The 22911-nt window shown below is 40.8% G+C and overlaps 1 protein-coding gene across 1 annotated transcript in view; it reads left to right on the forward strand.

The window, feature by feature from the left end:
• ERBB4 (v-erb-b2 avian erythroblastic leukemia viral oncogene homolog 4) overlaps nt 1-22911 on the forward strand; it is a 419420-nt gene that overhangs the window by 220248 nt on the left and 176261 nt on the right. The window contains exons 6-11 of the mRNA XM_009887598.1: nt 6749-6867; nt 10750-10891; nt 12413-12526; nt 15199-15325; nt 19834-19907; nt 21386-21476. Of these exons, the coding sequence (XP_009885900.1) occupies nt 6749-6867; nt 10750-10891; nt 12413-12526; nt 15199-15325; nt 19834-19907; nt 21386-21476 (667 nt within the window). The remainder of the gene's footprint in view (nt 1-6748; nt 6868-10749; nt 10892-12412; nt 12527-15198; nt 15326-19833; nt 19908-21385; nt 21477-22911) is intronic.

A 22911-nucleotide genomic window follows, 5' to 3' on the forward strand; every position in this document is an offset into this window, starting at 1 on the left:
GTGTGTGTACAGGAGTTTGGCCTGAGCATAATTGTATTTATACAGTCTTTGTGCAGCTGATGTTGCTGAGAAAAAGAAGGTGCCGATGCAGTAAGTACCCAATTAGAGCAGCAAAAGGCAAGTGGGAGCTGTGTAGGGGGAGACAGAAAGAGCTGAACTAGCATCTTAGATCAATCAGGGTAACCCAGCATTTTTGCTTGGAGCCAGCATCTTTAATTAAAATCCTTGTATTTCTCTAATAACTTTGCATGTTCATAAGACTTTTTTTCATTGATTTCAGTTACTTCCTATTTTTTTCATTCATAGTTTTATCATGCCCTGATGTAATTAAAGATTAAGGGAACCAATAAGAGAGACTGATTAATTGCACACATACATTAATGAAGCGCACATTCCACCCGTTCCCCAACACAGCTTATTGCTATATCACAGTGAAATACCAGTAGAGATTGACAGTCAGTGTTTTGCACTCCCCTAGAAACCCGTCCCAATGCATGGCACGTTTTTTCAAGACCTTGTTGTTTGCCACTGTCCTTTGCTGTCTCGGCCACAACTGTGACTGTTCTGTGCAGCTGAACCATCAGATTTCTTGGAATCCCACAAAGGGTCATCAGGCATCAGGATGGGTAGTTGTGCTGACCCTCAAAAGTCTGGTTTGAAATTTAGGGCTGATTAATGAAGGGTCTCTTCACAGTTATGTTGGGTGAAGAAACGAGTATCTGGCACCTAAAATTCCTGTGGGGTCCCAGCCCGGAACTCCTGGGTCTCTTGTGTGTCTGGGTTGCAAGAAGGATGTGATGCAAGGGCTCTGATCACCCCTGTCCACCAGCTTCCCTATGGACAGTCTCCACACTAGGTAGCAGGAGGAGGAGATGAGTATTGCTCCACTCTTCTCTCTCAGCTTGCAGTGGAGTTGCTCTGGGTTGATGCTGCCTATTTGCAGCTGCTGCCCAGTTCCCTACCATCTGTCCCCACTCTCGGCACCATCTTGAGCCATGTGTCTTCTCTAGGAGCCACCCACCAACATTCATCCGCCTGAACATACAATTTGATATTTTGGATAACATTTACCTTTACCTTTCACTCTTTTGGATAGGTCTTAAATCACAGCTATAAAATCAATTGATTGCATTTATAGGAAAGTTTTCGGGGGAAAAGATTGCTATCTTTTTTAACCAGTGAAGCTATGTATGTTTGCTATAGGATTACCCTATGATAATGATTGCAGGAAGCTGAACTGTTGGGTTATGTTTATTGGAATCTGAACAATCAGATTATTTTGGGACTTCGAACAATACATAGTATTTTCTTGTGTTTCTTGTGCTTTGGGGAAAACCCTTTCTTGCAAAGTGTCTTGCATATGAGTGCTTAAAAACATTCAGAGCGCACTAAGCTCTTTTCTGTCTTGGTGTGTGGTGCCACTGAACGTATCTGAGAGGTCCTCCTCAGAGCTGGACCCTCAATAGCAATTATAATGCAAATACAGCATACAGTGAACCAAAAAATATATATAGTATGTTGTGGCCTTTTCCTAGAAGGAAATGTTGGCATTTCTGTTGGCATTGTTTGCTTTCCCAGCAAAACAAACAATTAGGGAAGAACAGTGACAAATGTTTGCTATAATTGTTTATTTTGCAAACCACTTTATAACTTCCTAGTCCTCAGGAAAACTCAAAATGTTCGCTATCCTGAACAGTGTGGTAGAGGCCCTCATTAGGTGCCTAATCATAAGCAGAGTATGCTTTTTGAAGGCATTCCGTTTAAGCGTTGTGCTGAAAAGCAGGGGCCATATCCCTCCAGGTCAGCTCTAGAGGGGTGCTCTTGTTTGTTCTCTTTAAGAGGAAAAATACTCTGGAATAAAGTGGTGTAGTCTCTTAAAAAGTTTGAGATTTTTTTTAAAAAAAATTACAATATCTGTAACTTTATACACTGCAGAAGCCTTACTGTGGGGCTTTAGAGAAGGGTGAATGATTTAGATGATTTTGTCCTAGCCTAATAGTGTGAAAACTGCTGAAAAGAAGTCAATACATTGCTTAAATCCATTGCTGTTGTTGGAGCACGTTCCCCACCGCTGTTTAAACTACGCAGCCTAGGGAAGCGCTATTATCTGCAGCTCAGCTTGAAAGAAGTGTGTAATCCTGCAAATACAGATCTTGGCTCAAAAGTAATAGCTCGTGAGTTGACAAGGCGACTGTGCCTTTTCTAAATATGCCCGGGGTCGTCAGTGTGGTTTGTGGTCATGGACACCAGGGTCAGGAGAGGCAGGTCCCCCCTCCCCTCGAGGTGGGGGATTCACCTCCTCAGGCCTTGTTTTTGGGGAGGCAGCGGTGGAGGATTCCCAGTACCTCTTGCAGGCGATGATGTGGGGCATGCTGCTGGGACTTGGCCTCTTTGCCCTTTTAAAAGTCTGCCAGGAAACCCCTTCCACGGGGAAGCAATGGTTGTATCAGGATAGTGGACATCTTTACCTGCTGCCAACAACAGCCAGCACTGAGGTAAAAAAATTATAATTGAGTTAATTAGGTGGCTTGTACTATTGTCTACACAGAGGTTTTTTCATCAAAACTTCCTGGATTTAAGCAAAATGTTAAATTGCTGTGGAGCAACAGTGAGAAATGGTTTTTAACAGCATCCTGCCGTTGAGGGGCCATGGTGGGCTATCATGTCCTCTCCTCTTTTCCTGTTGTAACAGCATTCATTGTAGCTGCCTGAAGTTTGGCTCCTTGGCTCTCTGCCTTTAGTGCCATTTGAAAAAAAAAAAAAAAAAAAAAAAGAGGAAATAGTTCTGGTGCACTGTAACTTTTAGGCTGTGACAGGTGGGGTGGTGCTGGTGAGGGGAACCTGGACACTGCGCCTGCTGCCTGTGGAACCTTCTAGAAGGGGGCCCTGAGCATGCTCAGTGGGAGGGGCAGCCATTTTAGTGCCCATCCTGCTGCTGCCATGAGGAGTGGATCAGTGCATGGCCTCGGAGCTTGCCCTGCTGCTGGCAGTGGTAACGCCAGCCAGAGGGGCAGAAAGTGATGGCAGAGGAGAGGACAGAGGAACGGCATGCTAGCGAGAGTCTGCAGCCGTTTGCTCTGAGATGTGCTGGCTACACTGCAGCACATTTAAAGTCTTATGTAGATGAGCCAGGAGCTCCTGGGGTAACAGGCGCCAATGGGGATGCACGGTTAATACACTGAAAAGGAATGACGCCTGGAGAGGAGCACAAAGGAATTGCAACTGCTTCAGCCAAGTCAGCCTCAACAAGGACACGGCCTAAATGCCTCTATGCAAATGCACGTAGCACGGGGAATAAACAGGAGGAGCTAGAGATGTGTGCAAACCTCCAAGGCTATGATCTCATTGGCATCACAGAAACATGGTGGGATGTCTCCTACGACTGGAGTGTTGGCATGGAAGGCTACAGGCTCTTCAGGAGAGACAGGCAAGGGAAATGAGGAGGCAGTGGTGCCCTATATGTCAACAATCAGGTGGAGCGTATGGAGCTTGGCCTAGGGATGGATAAAGAGCTGACTGAGAGCTGTGGGTTAGAATTAAAGGGAAATCAGGAGCATGGGACATTACAGTGGGGGTCTAGCTACAGGCCACCTGACCAGGAAGGCTGAGCGGATGACACATAGGGGTGGCATCGCATTCGCAGGCCCTGGTCCTCGTGGACCTATAGACAGATAGGGGTGGCATTGTGTTCACAGGCCCTGGGCCTCATGGGCGACTTCAACTACCCCGGCATCTGTTGGAAGGATAACACCACAGGGCATAGGCAATCCAGGAAGTTCTTGGATTGTATTGACGACAACTTCCTTCTCCAAGTGGTAGAGGAGAGTAGATATGCTGGACCTTGTCCTTACCAACAAGGAGGGGCCGGTAGGAAGTGTCAAGCTCAAGGGTAGCCTGGGCTGCAGTGACCATGAAATGGTGGAGTTTGAGATCCTCAAGGCAGCGAGGAGGGTGCGCAGCAAGCTGACCATCCTGGACTTTAGGAGAGCAGACTTTGGCCTCTTGAAGAATCTGCTTGGCATGGTGCCATGGGACAAAGCGCTGGAGGGAAGAAGGGCCCAAGACAGTTGACTAATATTCAAGGATCACCTCCTCCAAGCTCAGGAGTGATGCATTCCTGGAAACGGGCAGGTAGCCTGGGAGGAACAGAGAGAAATTGTTTGAGCAGCCAGGGATCAGGTTAGGAAAGCTAAAGCCCAAACAGAATTAAATCTAGGCAGGGACATCAAGACAAACAAAAAAATCCTGTTTGCGTGTGTGTGCTGATTGATGAGAAGCTCAACATGAGCCGGCAATGAATGCACGATTGCAGCCCAAAAAGCCAACCATATCCTGGGCTGTATCAGAAGAAGCGTGGCCAACAGGTCAAGGGAGGTGACTCTTCCCCTCTACTCTGCTCTGGTGGGACCCCACCTGGAGTATTGCATCCAGCTCTGGAGCCCCCAACATAGGAAAGACATGGCCCTGTTGGAGCGGGTCCAGAGGAGGGCCATGAAGATGATCAGAGGGCTGCAACACTTCTCCTATGAAGACTGGCTGAGAGAGTTGGGGTTGTTCAGCCTGTAAAAGAGAAGGCTCTGGGGAGACCTTATAGCAGTCTTCCAGTACCTTTAGGGTACTGAAAGGGGGCCTACAGGAGAGCTGGGGAAGGACTTTTTATGAGGGTGTGTAGGGGTAGAACGAGGGAGAATGGCTTTAAACTGGAAGAAGCTAGATTTAAATTAGATATTAGGAAGAAATTGTTTACTGTGAGGGCCGTGAGGCACTGGAACAGGTTGCCTAGAGAAGCTGTGGATGCCCCATCCCTGGACATGTTCAAGGCCGGGATGGATGGGGCTTTGAGCAACCTGGTGTCGTGGGAGGTGTCCCTACCCATGGCAGTGGGGTTGCAACTAGATGATCTTCAAGGTCCCTTCCAACCTAAACCATTCTATGATTCTGTGATTTAAAAAAGTCAGGTAAGCACGGTCATGAGCAGTCAGTGTGTAAAAGGGAGGCAAGAGTGTTTGGATGGTGCCCCCTTGGCTTGGAGGCCAGCTCCTTCTCTGAGGAGTGACGCAGGTAAACACAGAGGATTTGGACTGTGGGATGGAATGAAGTGAGCATCTTCTACTTCTGTGCCTTTCCATTGGTGGCAGAGGGGAAGCCTCTGGCAAATAGGGTCCTCCCTCAAGTCAGGATAAATCTGGGCCTCGCCTCCCTTTGAGGTCAAAGCAGATAGTACCCCTTCCAGTGCAAATTAAGGTGCTATGGGCCAATTTCTGACCTGGCAGAAAACAATATGCAGTTGTTGACTAAATTAGTTCTTTGCTTATTTTTGTGAGATGAGACTCTGTCCCTGTCAGCTAATGGTGTGGTGGTTGCATACTGCAACATGTGTGTTTTTCTTAGCATGTGCCACTGTTTCATATCTCTGTCCTAATGTTTATCAATATTGTTACTTAAATAAACAAATCCTTTTAATCTGTTTCTCTAGCAGTGTTGACAGCAAGTGCATTTATAGAAACTTCCGTTATTGCTTAAATCAGATTGCCTAAGGCACAAAAGTGTTTTCTGTCTGGGGGTTTGCCTCTGGTATCAGCAAGATGGAATTACTCTAAAAGTGCATCACTTTAGTCTGTAGATTATAAATGATGACTTCTCTTTGGTTATTTAAATTTTTATGTCCTAAATAAATACTGTGTATATCAAGAAGCTTTGGCATTACCTTAAGTACTTCCGGCAAGTAGTGGAAGGAATTTGGATTGGAAAGTACTTATATAAAGGAGTTACCGATACATTAAGTAGTAGAATTGAGCAGAAAGTTGGATGGATTTTTGTGTTCTCTGACTTCTTGAAAATTGTTTTCCATAGAGAAGTAATTAAAGGCTTTTAACAAAATAAATGGTAAAGATTAATTACAAAAGTGTAACATCCATGCGTTTATCAAAAGACAGCTGACAGCACAGCTTCCTGGCATTCTGTAGGCAGTGGTTGGTATAGTCCTGCAGATAATATCAATTTCTTTTTCCGTAAAATAAAGATAGAGGCTATAGCCGAGTGAGGGGAGAAAGGTGCTCCACTCATTGACCATTCTTTGCACAAGACTAAGCCCTGCACAAGACTAAGCCCTGAGGTACAGTAGTGTAGTACCACTTAAATCACTGTGCTTTCCAGTTGGGAGAATATAGTTGTTTCCCTGTGAATGAAGGCTGGATTATGTTATTTAGAAAAGGTAAATTGTGTTTCCAAACATGTTCCAATCTGCAGGTTGTATTCTGTTCTGTTATCTCATTGCCTAGTTCTCAAATTTGTTGCCATCAGGAACAGCATTTAGCTCTGAGATGGCTGACCTCACTCCGAATTTCACTCATTTCACTCAGTGTTGCTGTTCTTCATGGGGGAAAACTGACACAGAACTGGTGGTCTCTTCTGTTATTTTGTGGGAGTTTTTTCATACCCTTCTAACAGCTGTTTTTAGAAACCTAATAATTTGAAAATAATATTCCACCTAAATTTCCAAGGGTAAGAGCAAACAGTTTAAAAATTCTTACTCTGCAGTCCTCGAGCAACATATATGTTCCCAAAGAGTGTATCGTGAAGGTATTCTGAGCAGGATATGAGTGGCCTTTACCATCGAGGCAATTAGCTTAAAACTTGAGGGTTTTTCAGTATGCTGCTCGGTTTGTTGTTTTCCTCAGTGTGCAGTTGAAGAGCTCTCTCCTTAGTTCTGATTCTGACATGATGATTTTTCCCTGCCTCTTCCTAGTAACGAAGACGGTGTGCGCAGAGCAGTGTGATGGACGGTGTTACGGGCCCTACGTCAGCGACTGCTGCCACCGGGAATGCGCTGGAGGCTGTTCAGGACCTAAAGACACTGATTGCTTTGTATGTGTGAGACTTCTCATTTTTCTTGTTCCTAGCAGTCGCACTGCAAATTCTTAATGCTTTAATCCGTGAAATTCACAATTTTGTGCCTTTTAATGTATTGCATGCACACTCACACTCAGACAGATTTAGACTGCAAATCTTAGCATTTAATATTTTTCGCATTATATTAACATCACTTATCTACTTAATATTACCCATTAAGAGATTTATGAGATTTGTAAATACAGATTGGGAGCTATTAATATGCTAATCTCTGTGATTTTTATCTTTTGCTTTTCTAAAATTAACTTTTAGAGGTGATACAGAATTTTTGGAAGTATTTATCATTGCATTTGAGCATGGCTTTTATTACTGCTATATGTGCTTATTATTTGAAAGTTAAAAACACAATATAGCTTCTCTGTGAAAGGTATTCCCTAATACTGCTAGACTTGATTTAAACTCAGCCTTTTTACTGGCCAGGTTTCTTAGTGGAGATGGAAGGAAAGCGGTTTCCAAAATACACTACCTCAAATGCATGCTACTATGTGGGCTTAAGATGAAAAAAAGAAAAAGCCAAGTTTTTCCTTAAAAAAAATAGATAATCTGAACATGCAGGCCTTTAGACAAATCTGTCCAGTTTGTAGTCCATTATTGATAATCATAGTGTAAGCAGCTTCAGAACCCAACACCAATCTCAAAAAATCTGTACCTCATCACACTGGGTTGCAGAGACAAGTTTTGCTAATGTTTTCAGGGAAAGCAAACCTGGACCTAAAGAAGCCTAGAACTAGAACATGCACAGAGAGGTGGATTTTCAAAGGTACCCAAGTGATTGAAGAGGCAGATATCTATGAAGTTGGATAGGCTTTTTTAAAAATCTGCCAGATAGGACTGGGAGGGGCGGTATCTTATGGTATGGACAGTTGTAGATGTTTTGATATTGTAGGCAAGTGGATTATAATGAACCAGCAAAAATTAATCTTTCTCTGGCTGAACCTGAAACTTTCTCACTGTTAAGTATTGTTTGATAATGGTAGGTGTTGGGCTTAAAAAACGCATTCTAAATGCTATTCTTTTGCTGCTGATGAAATGCAGTGACTTAACTGCTAACAGGTTTTACCAAAACTGTTCTTTGTGGCTGGGGCTTTGTGCAAGCAGATACTCAGCACCTGTGGTATGCTTGATCCAATGCTCGCTGGAAGTTCTGTGTTAGCTTTGGACTAGAGAGATGGGAAAATAACATTCATTCCCATGTCATGTACAATCTAAACAGGTAAAGGAATGAGAAAAAATGCATTTATTGTACCCGTATGACTGTTGAGGAACATCCTCAAAGCGGATGTGTTGAACCCACATCTTGTGTGTCCATTTTCAAAGGTTAAGGACAAGCTATTTGCAGCATAAGTTCTGTAATACTGCAGCCTGAAAGAAAATGAGTTAGGCTTTCTGAATTGTTACAGTTATGGAAATGTGTATGCTAAAAATCAAATAGCGTTTTTGCTCAGATCCAGCAGGGAAGCACCCAGGGCTTTATTCTCATTCACTCCTGGCCCGAGAGCAATGTAAAAGAAATTCAGCAGGGATCTGGCAATTTTCAGGGTTAGTCATTACTTGCTTAGTACACACTGGGTGAAAAGTGTAATCCTTTAGGCTATAGACAACTGTGCTTATTTTTCAGCTGAGATACAACTTTGTTTTTTCCCTGTGTATGTTCCTGTGCTTTCATTTACAAAGCAGTGGCATTTAGCACCAAATGCTAGAATTTTGCATATGTTATTGAAGCAATTCCAAATGTACATAGAGCATTATAGTAATAAATTAGAAATTCCCAAATCTTCTAGGTGGGCTTTTCCTGAGAAGTGCCATCTCTCTGAACGGTATCAGTGTGCTTTTCCTTATGAATTTGCTAAACCATTATCAGAGGATTGTCATGTACATGATAGAGTACCTTTTAAGTCAACACCAGATGTGAAAAAATATATCAAGGAAACAAGCTAAATCAGTATTTATTAATAAGCAAAAGTACAGTTTATGAAGCATTACAAATCCTTTAGCATATTATGGCAGCTTGCAACAGCATCCTGTTGTAAATATGGTTTTAATATTTCTAGATAAAACTCACCCATCCTCCTCCATATGCTGCCATACACTCATTTGCATATTTGATTCTAAAAGCAAGACAATAATCATCATCTGACATAACTGAAAGCAAGCATGCTAAAACAAAGTTTTAAAGATGTTCGTGTCTTGTATTCAAAACAAAACTGGATCTAAAACTTGAAATGCATAGCAGGGCCTGGTTGAGTGCTCACTGGAACCAGAAAAGTGACGCAACCCTATTTGTAGACTGGACTTCCCATCCAGTTCTTGGTAAGGATGTAACTGACTGTATTAATCTTTTTTTTTCAAAAAGGTAAAAAAAAAAACAGAAGAAAACAAAACCCCTAAAACAACCCAAACCCCCAAACTGGTTCTTTGGGAAACTGACAGTTTTTATAATACTTATTTAAAGAACCAGAAAAGACAGGATGAGATTGGCTTACCTGCAAGCTCCTGAGGAGTAGTGCTCACGCTCCATGTAGGACAATAGGACAGTGCCTTCATTATGTAACACCCTGTTTGTCCCTTTCAGCAGCAGATTTTGTCCTTCTCCCTTGGTTACATTATTAGCCTCCCCCTTCTGAAATCTTCTGACGTGACAGGTAACCTCCCTCAGTCCTGCTGGTCCTGATCTGAATGGATATAAGAACTGTTAGTAAAAGCGGCAGAACAGAGGAATCTTTTTCACTTTTCTCTCAGTTCCAGCCCTGCGGGGAGGGGACATGACACACATGTTGGTATACTTGCTGACTCCTTAAAAATTCAAAACCATCTGTATTTTTTACGATCTGGAAAAGGAGCAGAAGGATTCATCCCTAGACTAAAACTTATATGGCAACCTGGCTTCTGGAAGACAGATTAGTGGGGAAGCAGAATCCAGTAGCAGTAGTTGCTTAAACTGCTAGAGGGATCCAAGCCAGGCTACGGCTTTCATATTCGTATGAAATTTGACATTTACGGTATGCTTTGTGAATATTACTCCCAACAGTTTTTTATAAGCTGTGGTTAAAACCGTAGACACGATATGTGGTGATAAGGATTCTCAAAATCAGTGTTTTTCTATTCCTAATTATCAACCTTGCATGGTCAATTATTTTCCCTGCATACCATTACTCTCTTTATCCACACACTTGCCTCTTCATTTGTCAGGGCCCTGTCCTCTGTCAGCTGTGGGTGGCTGAGCTTGAATGCTAAGTGATACAAAGTCTTATTTTCTTTCTCAGTGTGTGAAGCAACTGACCTTGTTAAACTCGCCACTTAGGGAAATGACCCCCTCCTGTGCTAGCTCAAAAGAAGCTCTTATCCCTCTTGCTTTCTAATTGGGAATTTTAGTTTTCAGCTGGACGATGGACTCATGCTGTAAGAAATCTAAAGGCTGGACCTCTGAAAAAGTCATTAGCATTTGTTTAGACTGACTATGATAAAGAGCTGTTCACTCTTGGCTGTTTTCGAATGTCTATCAAGTTGTGAATTAGTTGATTGCTAGTAGTAACAATAGTTATGAAACAAATTACAGTGTTGTTATAGTTTTGTAGGAAGTGCTGTAACAGTCAACTACGCTTCAAATTAAGGGGGCTCTTTGAGCCCCGTTTTATAAGTCATGTATTTGCTAAGATCCTAGCAAGAAATCTAAGTAGTCAAAATAAAAGTTAGAAAACTATATATCACATCCCTCACTGTTGCAACACATCTGAACAATCAAGACTGTATTTTAAGCTAAAAAAAACCACAAAAAAACCCCAAACAAAAACAGCTGTATAATTTAATTTACTATTTTTTTTCTCCCTTGTTTTTCAGGCCTGCATGAATTTCAATGATAGCGGTGCATGTGTCACACAGTGCCCCCAGACTTTTGTATACAATCCTACCACCTTCCAGCTGGAGCATAATCACAATGCCAAGTACACCTATGGGGCTTTTTGTGTCAAAAAGTGTCCACGTAAGTGCTGTGTTAGCTGCCTTTTCCTGCAGTGATGGAAAGTTTGAGTTGCATTTCAGGAGCCTTACAAAACAATGAGAGAATGAGAGCCGAGTGAAGTGCACAGTGCAATATCTTGCATCACTCCACATGTGCTTGCAGCCTGTAATAACTCAGTCATGTGTTAACCAAAGGCAGTGACATTCCGGGTTGCTGACACTTCCCAAGTATCCTACGCTATAGGGATTTTCTTAAAGACAGGGAATTCACTAGGTGTCTTCATGATCACCACTTGTTACTTTCATGCTTTAGATCAGCATTTGTAAATTTCAAAATGAATTGTTAAAATAGTTAGTGTGATTGTAAAAGGGTATAAATTTCTGTTTAAGAAAAATAACAGTCCACCATCAGTACCACCTGGCACCAAATGCTTTCACAATACTTTTCTCAACTTGGAGTAACGACGGTTTGACAGAAAGTTACCATAAATATTTTCTGAGCAGTTCTGGCCAATGAGGAAAACCCATGCAATACTGATAACAATAGTCTTAAAACTCCAAAGTAAAATTAGAAGCGAAGAGGAAGTTAAAAAAAGAATAATCTCATGCATGTAAAAAACACATGCTTCTGAGATGCCAGACAGATGATGGCCAGTAACAGAAAAAATTAGAGGGTCATCACTTATGTGGTCTTTGATACCGCTGTTTTAGTTAGAAAGAAAAATAAGGGAGACGGTATTCTTGCTCTCCCTTTCATTCCCACCAACATTCACGGTTGTATTGTGCATTAAGTATTTTATATATAAATTACATATAAGGATGGGTGATCTATAGTAAGTGGAAATATAATTCAACTCAAACCAAAATCCAAATTTTGAATCTCTGTGGAGAAGTTCAGATTGACAGTAGACTGAGGCTGTGACTGTCAAGGCTTAGTTTTGCCTGTAATAGTGATGGGTTTTTTGAAGCAAGATAATTTTTTTTTTTTTACAAAACTGGTATAATGGGCACTACTTAAGGGATATGATTATTTGTCCAAATACTTCATTGAACTTTTTTCCTTTTTTTCCCTCCCTTTCTTGGCAGTATTAAGCTTTCAATTATGTAGCATCAGTCTATATCCCCTTTGGCAGTTGTTTTACAAGCCAAAATTGAAGTACTTGTCATTTTCTTGTGCAGTGTTTTATCCCAGATGTATATATTTGTATGTGTATGAAAGAGACAGGGCAGAGCATCTTGTTTTATTTCTCTCCAATTACTGTAGCTTTTTTTTACTACAAATAATAATAAAACCAAATTGGGGGAGATCATGCCTGACAATTCATGGACTTTCATAAGTCTCCGAAAACATGCCTAATTTGCTTGCTTATACACTGCTGAAAACACTGAACATAAAATGTTAATGTCAATGTGGAATTAATAATTAATTGTGGTAATTGATGTGGTAATTAGTAGTATATATTGACAGTGTCCAAAAACACGTGTCCCAGAATTATTTAGTCCAGTGGTTCAGTTTCTGCCAATATCTTCTTTTTCTCTTCAGATAACTTTGTGGTAGATTCCAGCTCTTGTGTCCGTGCATGTCCAAGCTCCAAGATGGAGGTCGAAGAAAATGGTATTAAGATGTGCAAGCCCTGCACTGACATTTGTCCTAAAGGTAGGCAGTAGTTTAGTATAAATTTTCTTAGATGTAGTCTACACTGTAGCAGAGCAGAACTGGTTGTTATTTTTGTTATTTTGGCATGAAATACCCTTCATGAGTTTGTTGTAGAATATTAATAGCCTTTGAATACCCACAGAACTTTGAGCTATGTAGGCTGTATGTGCAGTATATACAATAGAATGAGAATTTATTAAGTTGTAATGGTAATGTAACTAAACCAATTACTTTTGATTAGATAAAAATTAAAGGGATTTCTCTGTTGGTTTTAGAGAAATCTGAAAGAGTTCTTTATTATGTTATTTTAATGACAAGTATTTCCTGAAGGTGTTTTAGAGCTGTCTTTTGACATTGCATCGGGGGCCATACTAACGCCCTGGCTTCAATGTGTGGTATGTCTCATACTTGTCAATACAATGTTAGGTTTCCATTTATTTCCTCTGGTTTCTTAAAAAATGTCTCTGTTTTCCCAGAATCTTCTACCTCCTTTCTAAGTGTGTAAAACCTAGACTACAAGTTTTTCAGTGATGGTGCTCTTGAGGAGGCTGAAATCTATAGGTTACTTTGCTGTCCCAAGCTCCTCTAGGGAGACTTCCTGCTCCCTGCTTGAAGGTCTCAGTAGCAAAGCAGCACATGGCCCTATGCCACCTTTCAGTCCTACTGGGAGTTGTATCTGGAAGGGAATTCACAGTGAAGCTACTGAAAAACTCTGTGAATCAACAGCCAGTCCACATGGCTGAAAGTGTCAAACACAGAGATCTCTGCCAAGGCAGGGTACGGACGTGCTGAATTTTAAGAGAAGGCAATGTCCAGCCCTTTAACCTAATTGCAGTAAATAACTTTTATGCTGGATAGATAGTTCTATGCATGAAAATACATGTGTAGTGTTCCTGTCTAGCTCTTAGCCTTACTCTGTGAGGAGGAATGGCAGAGCTCAAAGGGTTGTGATCAGCAGTGCAGAGTCTAGTTGGAGGCCTGTAGGTAGCGGTGTTCCCCAGGGAACTGGGGAAACTCTGGGTCTGGTCTTGTTCAACATATTCATCAATGACGTGGATGAGGGGACAGTGTACCCTAAGCAAGTTTGCTGATGACACAAAACTGTGAGGAGTGGCTGACGCACCTGAAGGCTGTGCCGCCATACAGCAAGACCTGGACAGGCTGGAGAGCTGGGTGGAGAGGAACCTCATGAAGTTCAAAAATCACAAGTGTAGGGTCCTGCTCCTAGGGAGGAATAACCCCATGCACCTCTACAGGTACAGGTTAGGGGTTGACCTGCTGGAAAGCAGCTCTGCAGAGAGGCACCTGGGAGTCCTGGTGGACAGGCTGACCGTGAGCCAGCAATGTGCCTTTGTGGCCAAGAGGGCCAATAGTATTCTGGGCTGCATTAAAAAGAGAGTGGCCAGCACGTCGAGGGAAGTCATCCTCCCCCTCTAGTCTGCCCTGGTGAGGCCGTGTCTGGAGTACTGTGTCCAGTTCTGGGGCCCCCAATTCAAGAAGGACAGGGAGAGAGTCCAATGGAGGGCTACAAAGATGATCAAGGGTCTGGAGTGCCTCTGTTGTGAGGAAAGACTGAGAGACCTGGGTTTGTTTATTGTGGAGAAGAGAAGACTGAGAGGGGATCTCATCAATGCTAATAAATACCTAAAGGGCGGTTGTCAAGAGGATGGGGCCAGACTCTTTTCAGTGGTGCCCAGTGACAGCACAAGAAGTACAAGCTGGAACACAGGGAATTCCATGTCAATGTGAGGAGGAACCTCTTTACTTTGAGGGTGACAGAGCAGTGGAACAGGCTGCCCGGAGAGGTTGTGGAGAATATCTCCTTCTCTGGAGATACGCAAAACCCACGTGGATGCAGTCCTGTCCAACCTGCCCTAGGTGAATCTGCTTTGGTAGGGAAGTTGGACTAGATGATCTCTGAAGATCCTTTCCAACCCCTACCATTCTGTGATTCTGTGAAAGTTACCATGTGTTTGTTAAAGGTCCAGGTTTACTGCTGGCAGTTGCTGTTAGAGGAGCCCAGTTCGAGAGGTAGGATACATTATGTGATGGAAGTCATGAAGGATTTGTTCCTGGATGCAACATGTGTCCCAGAAAATGCAACTAAATTACATAGAAAGGCTACACAGGAAAGTTTCCTCACTGGGTACCAAAGTTTCTCCAGGCCCCAGTAACTTTGTTGTTGGGATTATGAGTAAAGAATTATTTGTATGTCCTTTCTAAAGGACCTTACAGCATGGAACGGCTAAGTTCACAAATCCACCAGAGCAAAGGGGACCTCTTGAGCTAGCAGCGTCAGGACCCCTCAGTTTCTGCAGTGTGTAGTGCACAAATATGTGGCAGGGCCACCAGGCTAGTCTGAGCTAAGTTATCAACTCTCAATTTACAGCTGGTTTAAGTGGGATATTATGTGGTTCATACTTGTCTTCAGAGCCACTGTAAAATACCTTAATCTGTGTGCCAGGATGTCCTTCTGTGGCAGGTACTTTAGCTTATTGCTTGTTTTAAATTGGCACGTGCTTCTTTGGGAATATGGGTAAAGGGTGCTGTTTTAATACCTCTTTGCTGCTTTATCTCTGGAACAAATGGAGGCTCGTGTCTAGAATGCCAACATATTCTGATCCAATAATTGTTTTTTTCTGGTTCTTTACACAAACTCCTTCTTTTGGCAGCATGTGATGGCATTGGAACAGGGAGTTTAGTGTCAGCTCAGACGGTGGATTCCAGCAACATTGACAAGTTCATAAACTGTACCAAGATCAATGGCAACCTTATCTTCCTTGTTACTGGGATTCATGGGTAAGTGACAAAATGTGAAGACGTTATGTCATGGTGCCAGCTGAAACAAATTGCGTCCGCCCCTTAATGATCTCCACAGGCTTCTTTTACAGAATAGCAGATCCAGGGTAAATTCGTTTTCTGCCTTCCATTATGAAGGATTAAGTAGACTGTTTGCGCTAGAAAGAGAAAAGACAACTGTGATTTTTGGTTACTTTATGAGGTCCTTGGTACTGGCTTACCACAATGGCTGATTAGAGAATAGAAGGGAGAAAGGGAAGTTGCTTTCCATTAGTTTGTTTTGAATTTTGTATGACCAGCCGTCTAATATGCAGAATATACAGAGAGAGTGCCTCACCTACCATAAATTGTCATAGCCTGGGGGGCTGTCACTGCATATAGGTGCAAAAAAGCTGCCCTCTTGTCAATCACTTTTGAAGTATATACTCAAGTTTCAATTGCAGAGATGCACAAAACTCACTAGTATTTAAATCCAGTATTTTGGTTTAAATAAGGCTGTATATTGAATGAGTCTTAGTAATGGTTGAAGATGTGGAGGTATAGAACCAGTATTTAGACTTCTCACCAATGTCTCTTTCTAAAGGAAGATATACCAGCCAGATAACTAGTGCCTTGCTGTTCACAGTTTGGTGCACTGTGTGTTTGCCATTGTAGCAAAGGTGAATGCAGGACGCAAATGCTGCAAGGTGGGATGCATCCAGGGAAGAGACATACTCTGTTTGATGGTCCAACACAGGTCCAATGCAACTAGCCGCTTTCTTGCATTGTATTCTTTCTGACACTGAGAGAAAACAAATATGATTGTATCTTCTTGCTAATTCAAGCCTTCATGTTGTCATCAGCCATGGTGAATTACATGTGACACTTTGAGGTATTTCAGGACCTATTAAAATGAGCAAAATCCTCAAAATGCACAACCCATTTGCCCCTTTGTTGTGATAAGTATGCAGATATTTTGTGATACATTAACAGTGTAAAGTACTCAATTGCTTCTACCACTGTGTAAGCTTCAAATTTTAACTTGTTTTTTAGGTTCCTTGCAATTGATTTTCAAGATTTGGTATCTTAAATACAGCTCCCAAACCAACTCCATGTTTGCAGCTTTACGGCATAGTGAAAATGTGATTAACTGAATGTCTGCAAGTTGATCTGCAATGAAATTCTGGCATGAGTACTGCCAGCAGTTTTTTCTTTAGACTTTCTATAGATTCAAATACGTTCAGATTGTAAGAAAGTGATTGACAGTAGGCTGCCTGGCTCAAATTTCCCTACTAGGTGAGGTGGAAACAAACCACTTGTTTCCTTGATTTGATATAGTGATTGGTTATAATACTTCACCTGCAACTTGACTCCAGCCATGAGAAAAACAGTTGAAAATCCACTTCAGTGAGACCCTACAGTTCAATGATTCTCAAAAGGCCAGCAAGTGTGAGCTTTGACTGTGTAGTTGGTCTTCTCATCTCTCCAGCAGAGAGTACAGTGTGAAAGGTTAATGTAGCATAGGGAGGAAGAAGGACTTTGGTTCAAGTGGTTAAGGAAATGCTGCTTTGAATTTCTTGAAGCCCTGGCGAAGGTCGCACAGGAGTCAGCGCTCAGGCCGTCACACTTTGTGATCTGGCCATATGACTGACCAAGAGGCTGGATGTAATTCTATTAAATCTCACAGGACAGGAAGTACTCTAGTACTTGCAAGACAAGCAGCTAGAGGACATGAGCAATTTTAGGTGGATTATTCCAGTGCATTAAATGAAATGTAATTTTGAGTATTAGAACTCCTTTTGTTGCAGAAGTTACATTAGCTGCGGAGTTACAAGATGAATCTCATTAAAAAGTCTGTCAAAATCATAGGGACCAAACCCAACCTTGAATAAAACTGTATTCATATGAAAAATATCTAAATTAAGGACTATAAAGCAGAGGGTTAAAATATTTTGTTCTATTTTAATAGAAGAATATAAGCCTAGGACATGTAACGTTGAAACTGTGCCCCACTTTGTCTCTCGATCTTTATGTTGAAAACTCACTCCAATAAGACTTAAATATGAGGACACTGAGTTCTGCAACCCTAAAGCTTTCCACAGCATAAATTGCAGTAGTATATATTAAAAGAAAAGAAAAAGATCTGAGAATTAATTAAAATAACTTTATATTCTAGAATATTTTTTTAAAATCCATTAAATTTTGCAAATCAGTAATACAGAAAGGAAATTTAAAAAATTACACTTGCTACACAAGCAGTTTGTAATATAAATGGAGAGTATAGAGTAACAACAATAATACGTATTTTCACTCAAACTTTTAGTTGACTCCTATTATGAATTTATTTACTCAGAGCGAACTGCAGCTTTAAAAGTATGATTTTTCAGTGTTTCAGATTGTAGGGACTTAAAGGCTAGGTCTCTATGGGCAATTGAAAGACTTTTTGCAGTGGCAGACAATAACTTCAGTGAAAGATGCTGAGTGGATTTTTTTGGTTGTTTTCACTGGTAACTGTGCTATTACAATCAATCCTGTCATATTTTTGCTCCTGTGATTCTGTAGCCTGTCTTTCCCTTTCCTGAGTACTTGAACTTATTCTTTATGAATTTGTAATACTTTATATACAAACTGTATATATAATTATGAATTGGTTTGATGCGCAGTAATTTATAATAGTTTATATATAAATTAGATAATTATGACTTTGCTTTAATTAGTGTCCAGAAGTTAAGTGGGATGAGGGTAGACTAAAATTTTGGTAAGTCAGTAGTACTCATTCTTTTAAGGTAATGCTGAACACTGCTGAAGTGCATGGATAAAGTGATCTTCGTTAGGATACATATCTGCTGCCTGAGACAGAAAACACATTGGCTGAAAAATGGGTAGGACCTGTTTAGGTCAGGTGCAGCCTTCTCTCTACTGTTTCCGTCGCTTGGGATGCTGAAAAGCCAAGCTGCCTTCTGCTCGTGTTGCTGCCTGTGGAGGGGTGGGATATAGCAAGGCGAGCTGTAGTTTAAGGATGGACAGCCCCAGGTAGCAGCAAATGCTGCCTCCTTCTTCCCCTCACTTGCAGTAGGAGCGACAAACCCTTAGTGTTCACCAGCTTTTTATCTTCCCTTTTGTTGTCCATCTCCAGTTTCACAACAAGCCAAAACTCTCATTCTGGGAGCTGTAGAATTCAACTGTGCCTGTTCTACTGAAAAATCTTGGCTTTGCTAATAAGAATGGCAGAAGATGACTGCATTATTCTACGGGTTTATGTGTTGATAAAACATCTAAACAGACATTTATCTGTTTGAGGAGTTTAAATGTATATTTGTATCTTTAAAGAATGCTTTATCTTAGGATTTGGAGGTGAAATTCAGCATTTTGTGTTTACTACAGGCAAGGGTTTTCTTTTTTTAATATTCATTTTTAAAAGCAAAGTGTTGTGTTTCTTAAGTAGTCAAAACTTATCTAGTTTTCCGAGAGCCCCAGATTGTTAAAATTAAGGATATATGATGCTTCTGTGGTCCCCTGTGCTTTATGTTAAGATTCAAGAACTCATTTCGTTGCTGCTAACTTGGAGTCGCTTCCAGGATGGCTAGAAGTGACCCCATTAGCCTGTCACCACGTAGACTTGTGAGGCCTGTCCCCAAAGACAGCCTGGTTGATTACCTGCATCTTCCGATTCCAAGAATGATGTCTCTTGGAAAGCAGAAGGAGGAGAGCTAGAAATGCATGCTCCATATTTACTGAAGATGTTTGCTACTATCAAAAAACCCACAAAAATACTGTAACATGGTGTTAAGGATTTTTGTTTGGGTTAGGCTTCTAGTCAGCTTCCTAAATAGTTGGAGAGTCTTTACTGCTTTAAAATTAGTGGAAAAAATATTTACTAAATGATGGCACTCTCAAAATCAAGGTCGGCTTCATCTTTTTACACTGCAGTATATCTAACTTTGAGATTTTAATGTTTGGTGGAGGTATTTAATTTCTCAGGTGACAAACTTAGTTGGCAAGGGTCTGTGCTTTTTGCTGTTCCCTGTTAAACACCTTCTAAAAAGTGTACCCTTTTAATGCCATGTGTCAGGAACTGCTGCAAGCTCTTAGTTTCGTTTTGTTTATGGCTTGTCACTCATTTCAGTAGCAGTTTTGTTAGTCCTGGTAGTACAATATTGCAACTGTACCATTTGAGCTAGTATTCCTGGAAAAAAAATTTGAAAATTTGTCTTTTCTTTAGGGACGTCACCCATGGTTGTTTAGAATCCCTTAATTTTCCATTTAAAATATTTGCTAAAACATTACTGATTTGAACTTTAATGATGCTAAGCACCACTATTTTCCATCCTTCAAGATGACTTGGGAGGAGTTAGACAAAGGTTCTGCAGGAACAGCAGTGTGAAGAAATTGGAAACAGTCTGAAGAAATCTGGAGCTGCCTAAAAGCAAAGTGTTGACCTCCTGAATACTGCTTTCCATGTCGTATAGCTTTGAGAACCTGATCATTTTTTATTCAGAGTATCACATTTTGTCCTTTTACTCTTTCAGGGACCCGTATCACACAATCGCCGCAATCAATCCAGAGAAATTAAATATCTTCCAAACAGTGAGAGAGATAACAGGTAACACACTTTCAATTTCCTGTAATCTGAACTTCTTGCTTTGTGTTTATGATTGTCATTTGTTGGGTTTTCTGAAGAATGCAAGGTGCTTCTTTTCTTTAAACTGGCAATTTAAACTCATAAAACTTGAATACACAAGAACTTCAGTATCAGTTGATATTCACAAGTATGTTGTCCTGTGGTTATGAATACAGAATGCCCATTGCGTTGGGGGTACACAAGCATCAGAAGACCAAGACCTTACTGTTGAGTGGGTGAGGGGTCTTGGTCCTTGCTTAAAAGCAATTGAAATACACCTTGGAAAAAAACAGACAAGCCAGTCTGGTTTTGCAGCTGCTTCCCTTGGTCTAATAGCAGATACTGCTGCAAATTAGCTTCTGTAATTTAAAGAAAAATGTAGGTGTGGGGAGGTAGTCCCTCCCATCTTTTGTGACTTTTCAGTGGGATCGTGTAGCTGGAACACCGTACTTTGTTTTCTTGCATCTTGCTTCTCGTTTCACCATTTGGGGGCAGGGAGGAAGATACTACAGCTTTGAGCTCTTGATTGATTGCTAGTTACGTATAGACAAGGAAATGCAAAAACAAATCCTATTTCATGCACAAAAACAATATCTTTGGACACTACAGCATGATTGTAGCTGGGTGGAGCTCAACAAGTGTTTGGCATTTGAAATAAGTTCTCTCCAATGTGCTTCACCTCTCGGAAGTTGTGTATTTCAGCAAGCCAGTGGGATTAAACAATGAAAGTAAGCTCTAAATCTCTCCCTAATTAATGTCAAAGATAATCTGGCATCTGGGTGTCTGTAATTTGCCATTCTTAAGCACACTGTCTAATTGACAGTTTCAACTCTACTACTTAAGTGGAATTATCCCTATGCTTAAAGATAGACTGCATTTCAGTCCAGTACTGAATCAAAATCCTAGGGAACTGCACTCTGTAGAGGACTGTGTAGCACACACACAAAAAAAAGTAGTTCCACTTACTTGTGCAGAGAATGGTCTCTCATGATGAACAGTCTTCAAACACACTCAGAAATGAACGCAAGCTCTTTGTTTTAGGAAAGTCTTGTCATCTTTTACTGCATCGTTACGGATCTCTCAACTTCATTATAAAACTGAATGTTCTTAATTCAGGCAAATCTTCATTTTTTCCTGTTGCTGCTGTTTAGAAAAGTCTGGGAGGCCTTTCAAGATTCCAGCCTGTGGTTAGGTTCACCCTCACTGTGGCTGTTGAAAGTGGAAGTAATGCTGCTGTGACTGTTAGAGTCCTCCTTTGCCTTCTTGGAGGAGACAGTGGTGAGCAGGCTGATGAATTCGAAGACATTAGTCTGGAGCATTCATTACCTGTTTATTCCTTTTTCTCAAACCAGCACTGTCTTTCATTTATAGGCTAAGCCTGTCCTAATTTGTGTATGTGATAAAGCAATCTTTATGGCTGAAATCATTGACATTCATATGCTTGCCTTTTTCTCCTTTAGGATATTTGAACATACAGTCATGGCCTGAGAATATGACAGATTTCAGGGTGTTTTCTAATTTGGTTACTATCGGTGGAAGAGCTCTCTATAGGTAAGCTACTTCCTCTGTTTATAGAATAATTTTTTATTAGTATTCAAGGATTCTTCATTCAGCAGCACAGAGTGCAACATCCTTTGGGAAAAGCATCATAAATTGATGTTTTTCTTTGTTACCAGGGTATTCATTAACAGTATCTTTGCTGATCAGTTGTTTATAATAGGTAATACTTTTTAAACATAATGATTTATTTTTTTTTTAAAAAAAACAACATCTTGGTTCATTGCTGTAACTGTTAACTCATTGTCCGGAAAGTACATCTTATGGCTTAAAATAGCTTGTGAATGTGAAACATAACTTAAAAGACATTAATAGTAGAATTTAGCCCCATTGTCAGGAAGTTTATATAGTTGTAATTGGAAGTGCCTAAAGAACAATGTGGTCTTAAGAAGTGGTAAAAGATAAATACATGTAAGAACACTGAAATCACTGAGGTACCTTGCAGGTGGGGTGTACATTAGCTCTGTAGTGCCATTTTTACCAGAGATGCTTCTGTATGAAAACTCATATGGAGGAATTGATTTGGAGAGAAGAAAATGTGGTGAAAAATAAGGTAGGAAGGTATCTGAATGATATATACAGCAACCCCTGGTTCCCCATTGTGTAAATATAGTAAATCAGTCATGGGATTCTGCTGTCATCTTAAACAGCAACCAAGCAGATTATGAATAGCAGTGAAACCTTGAGATTGAATTACAGCCCAGCATTCTGTTTGGAGGCAGCAATTTTTATTTGGAACAGCTGGAAAACAATTATAATAATTAAAGTGCGATAACGTAAAGGATGCCCAGAAACTGGATATTGTCTTCACTAATCTTCAGTGATAAAATATGTGCAGTCATTTCCGTGTTACACAGACAATCATTTACCGTTCCTTTGATGAAAAAAGGAGATAACCACATATTACAACAAAAGAAAAATGAAATGTAGAAAGTGGGCTGGAAAAATTTCCTTGAAAATAACAATTTCTTCCTGTATTACTATAAATGACACTAATTTGATGCCTGACAGAAGATGTTAATACATTTTGTATGACTTTGTCAGTTTCTCCTTAGCATATAAACTATCATAGTACGAATTTTGTTGTCTTGGGAAAAAAAAAGTATCTGGAATTTATTCAGTTTTCTTAACAGCACTTCATCTCAAAAAAACATGTTAATGGATGAAATGTAACTAGTTGAGGTGTTTTGCTGGCCCAGTTGGCCTAGTGCTGTGAGCATCACAGCTTGTGGTATCACAGGGCTCATAATTTTCTATGCAATAGAACTGGATGTTGACTCATAAAATATTTGTCACCCCAAAATAAAAGTTTTCTGACCAAATTTCAGTTTTGCCAAAAAGATCGTCTTGACATTAGGAACTAATTCTAGTGGGAAGTTCCCAACCAGCTCGAATAAGTTCCACCTCTGGAGCTAATTCCCGTTCTCTC

This window comes from Charadrius vociferus, unplaced genomic scaffold (assembly GCF_000708025.1).
Source record: "Charadrius vociferus isolate BGI_N301 unplaced genomic scaffold, ASM70802v2 scaffold136, whole genome shotgun sequence".
Lineage (NCBI taxonomy): Eukaryota > Metazoa > Chordata > Aves > Charadriiformes > Charadriidae > Charadrius > Charadrius vociferus.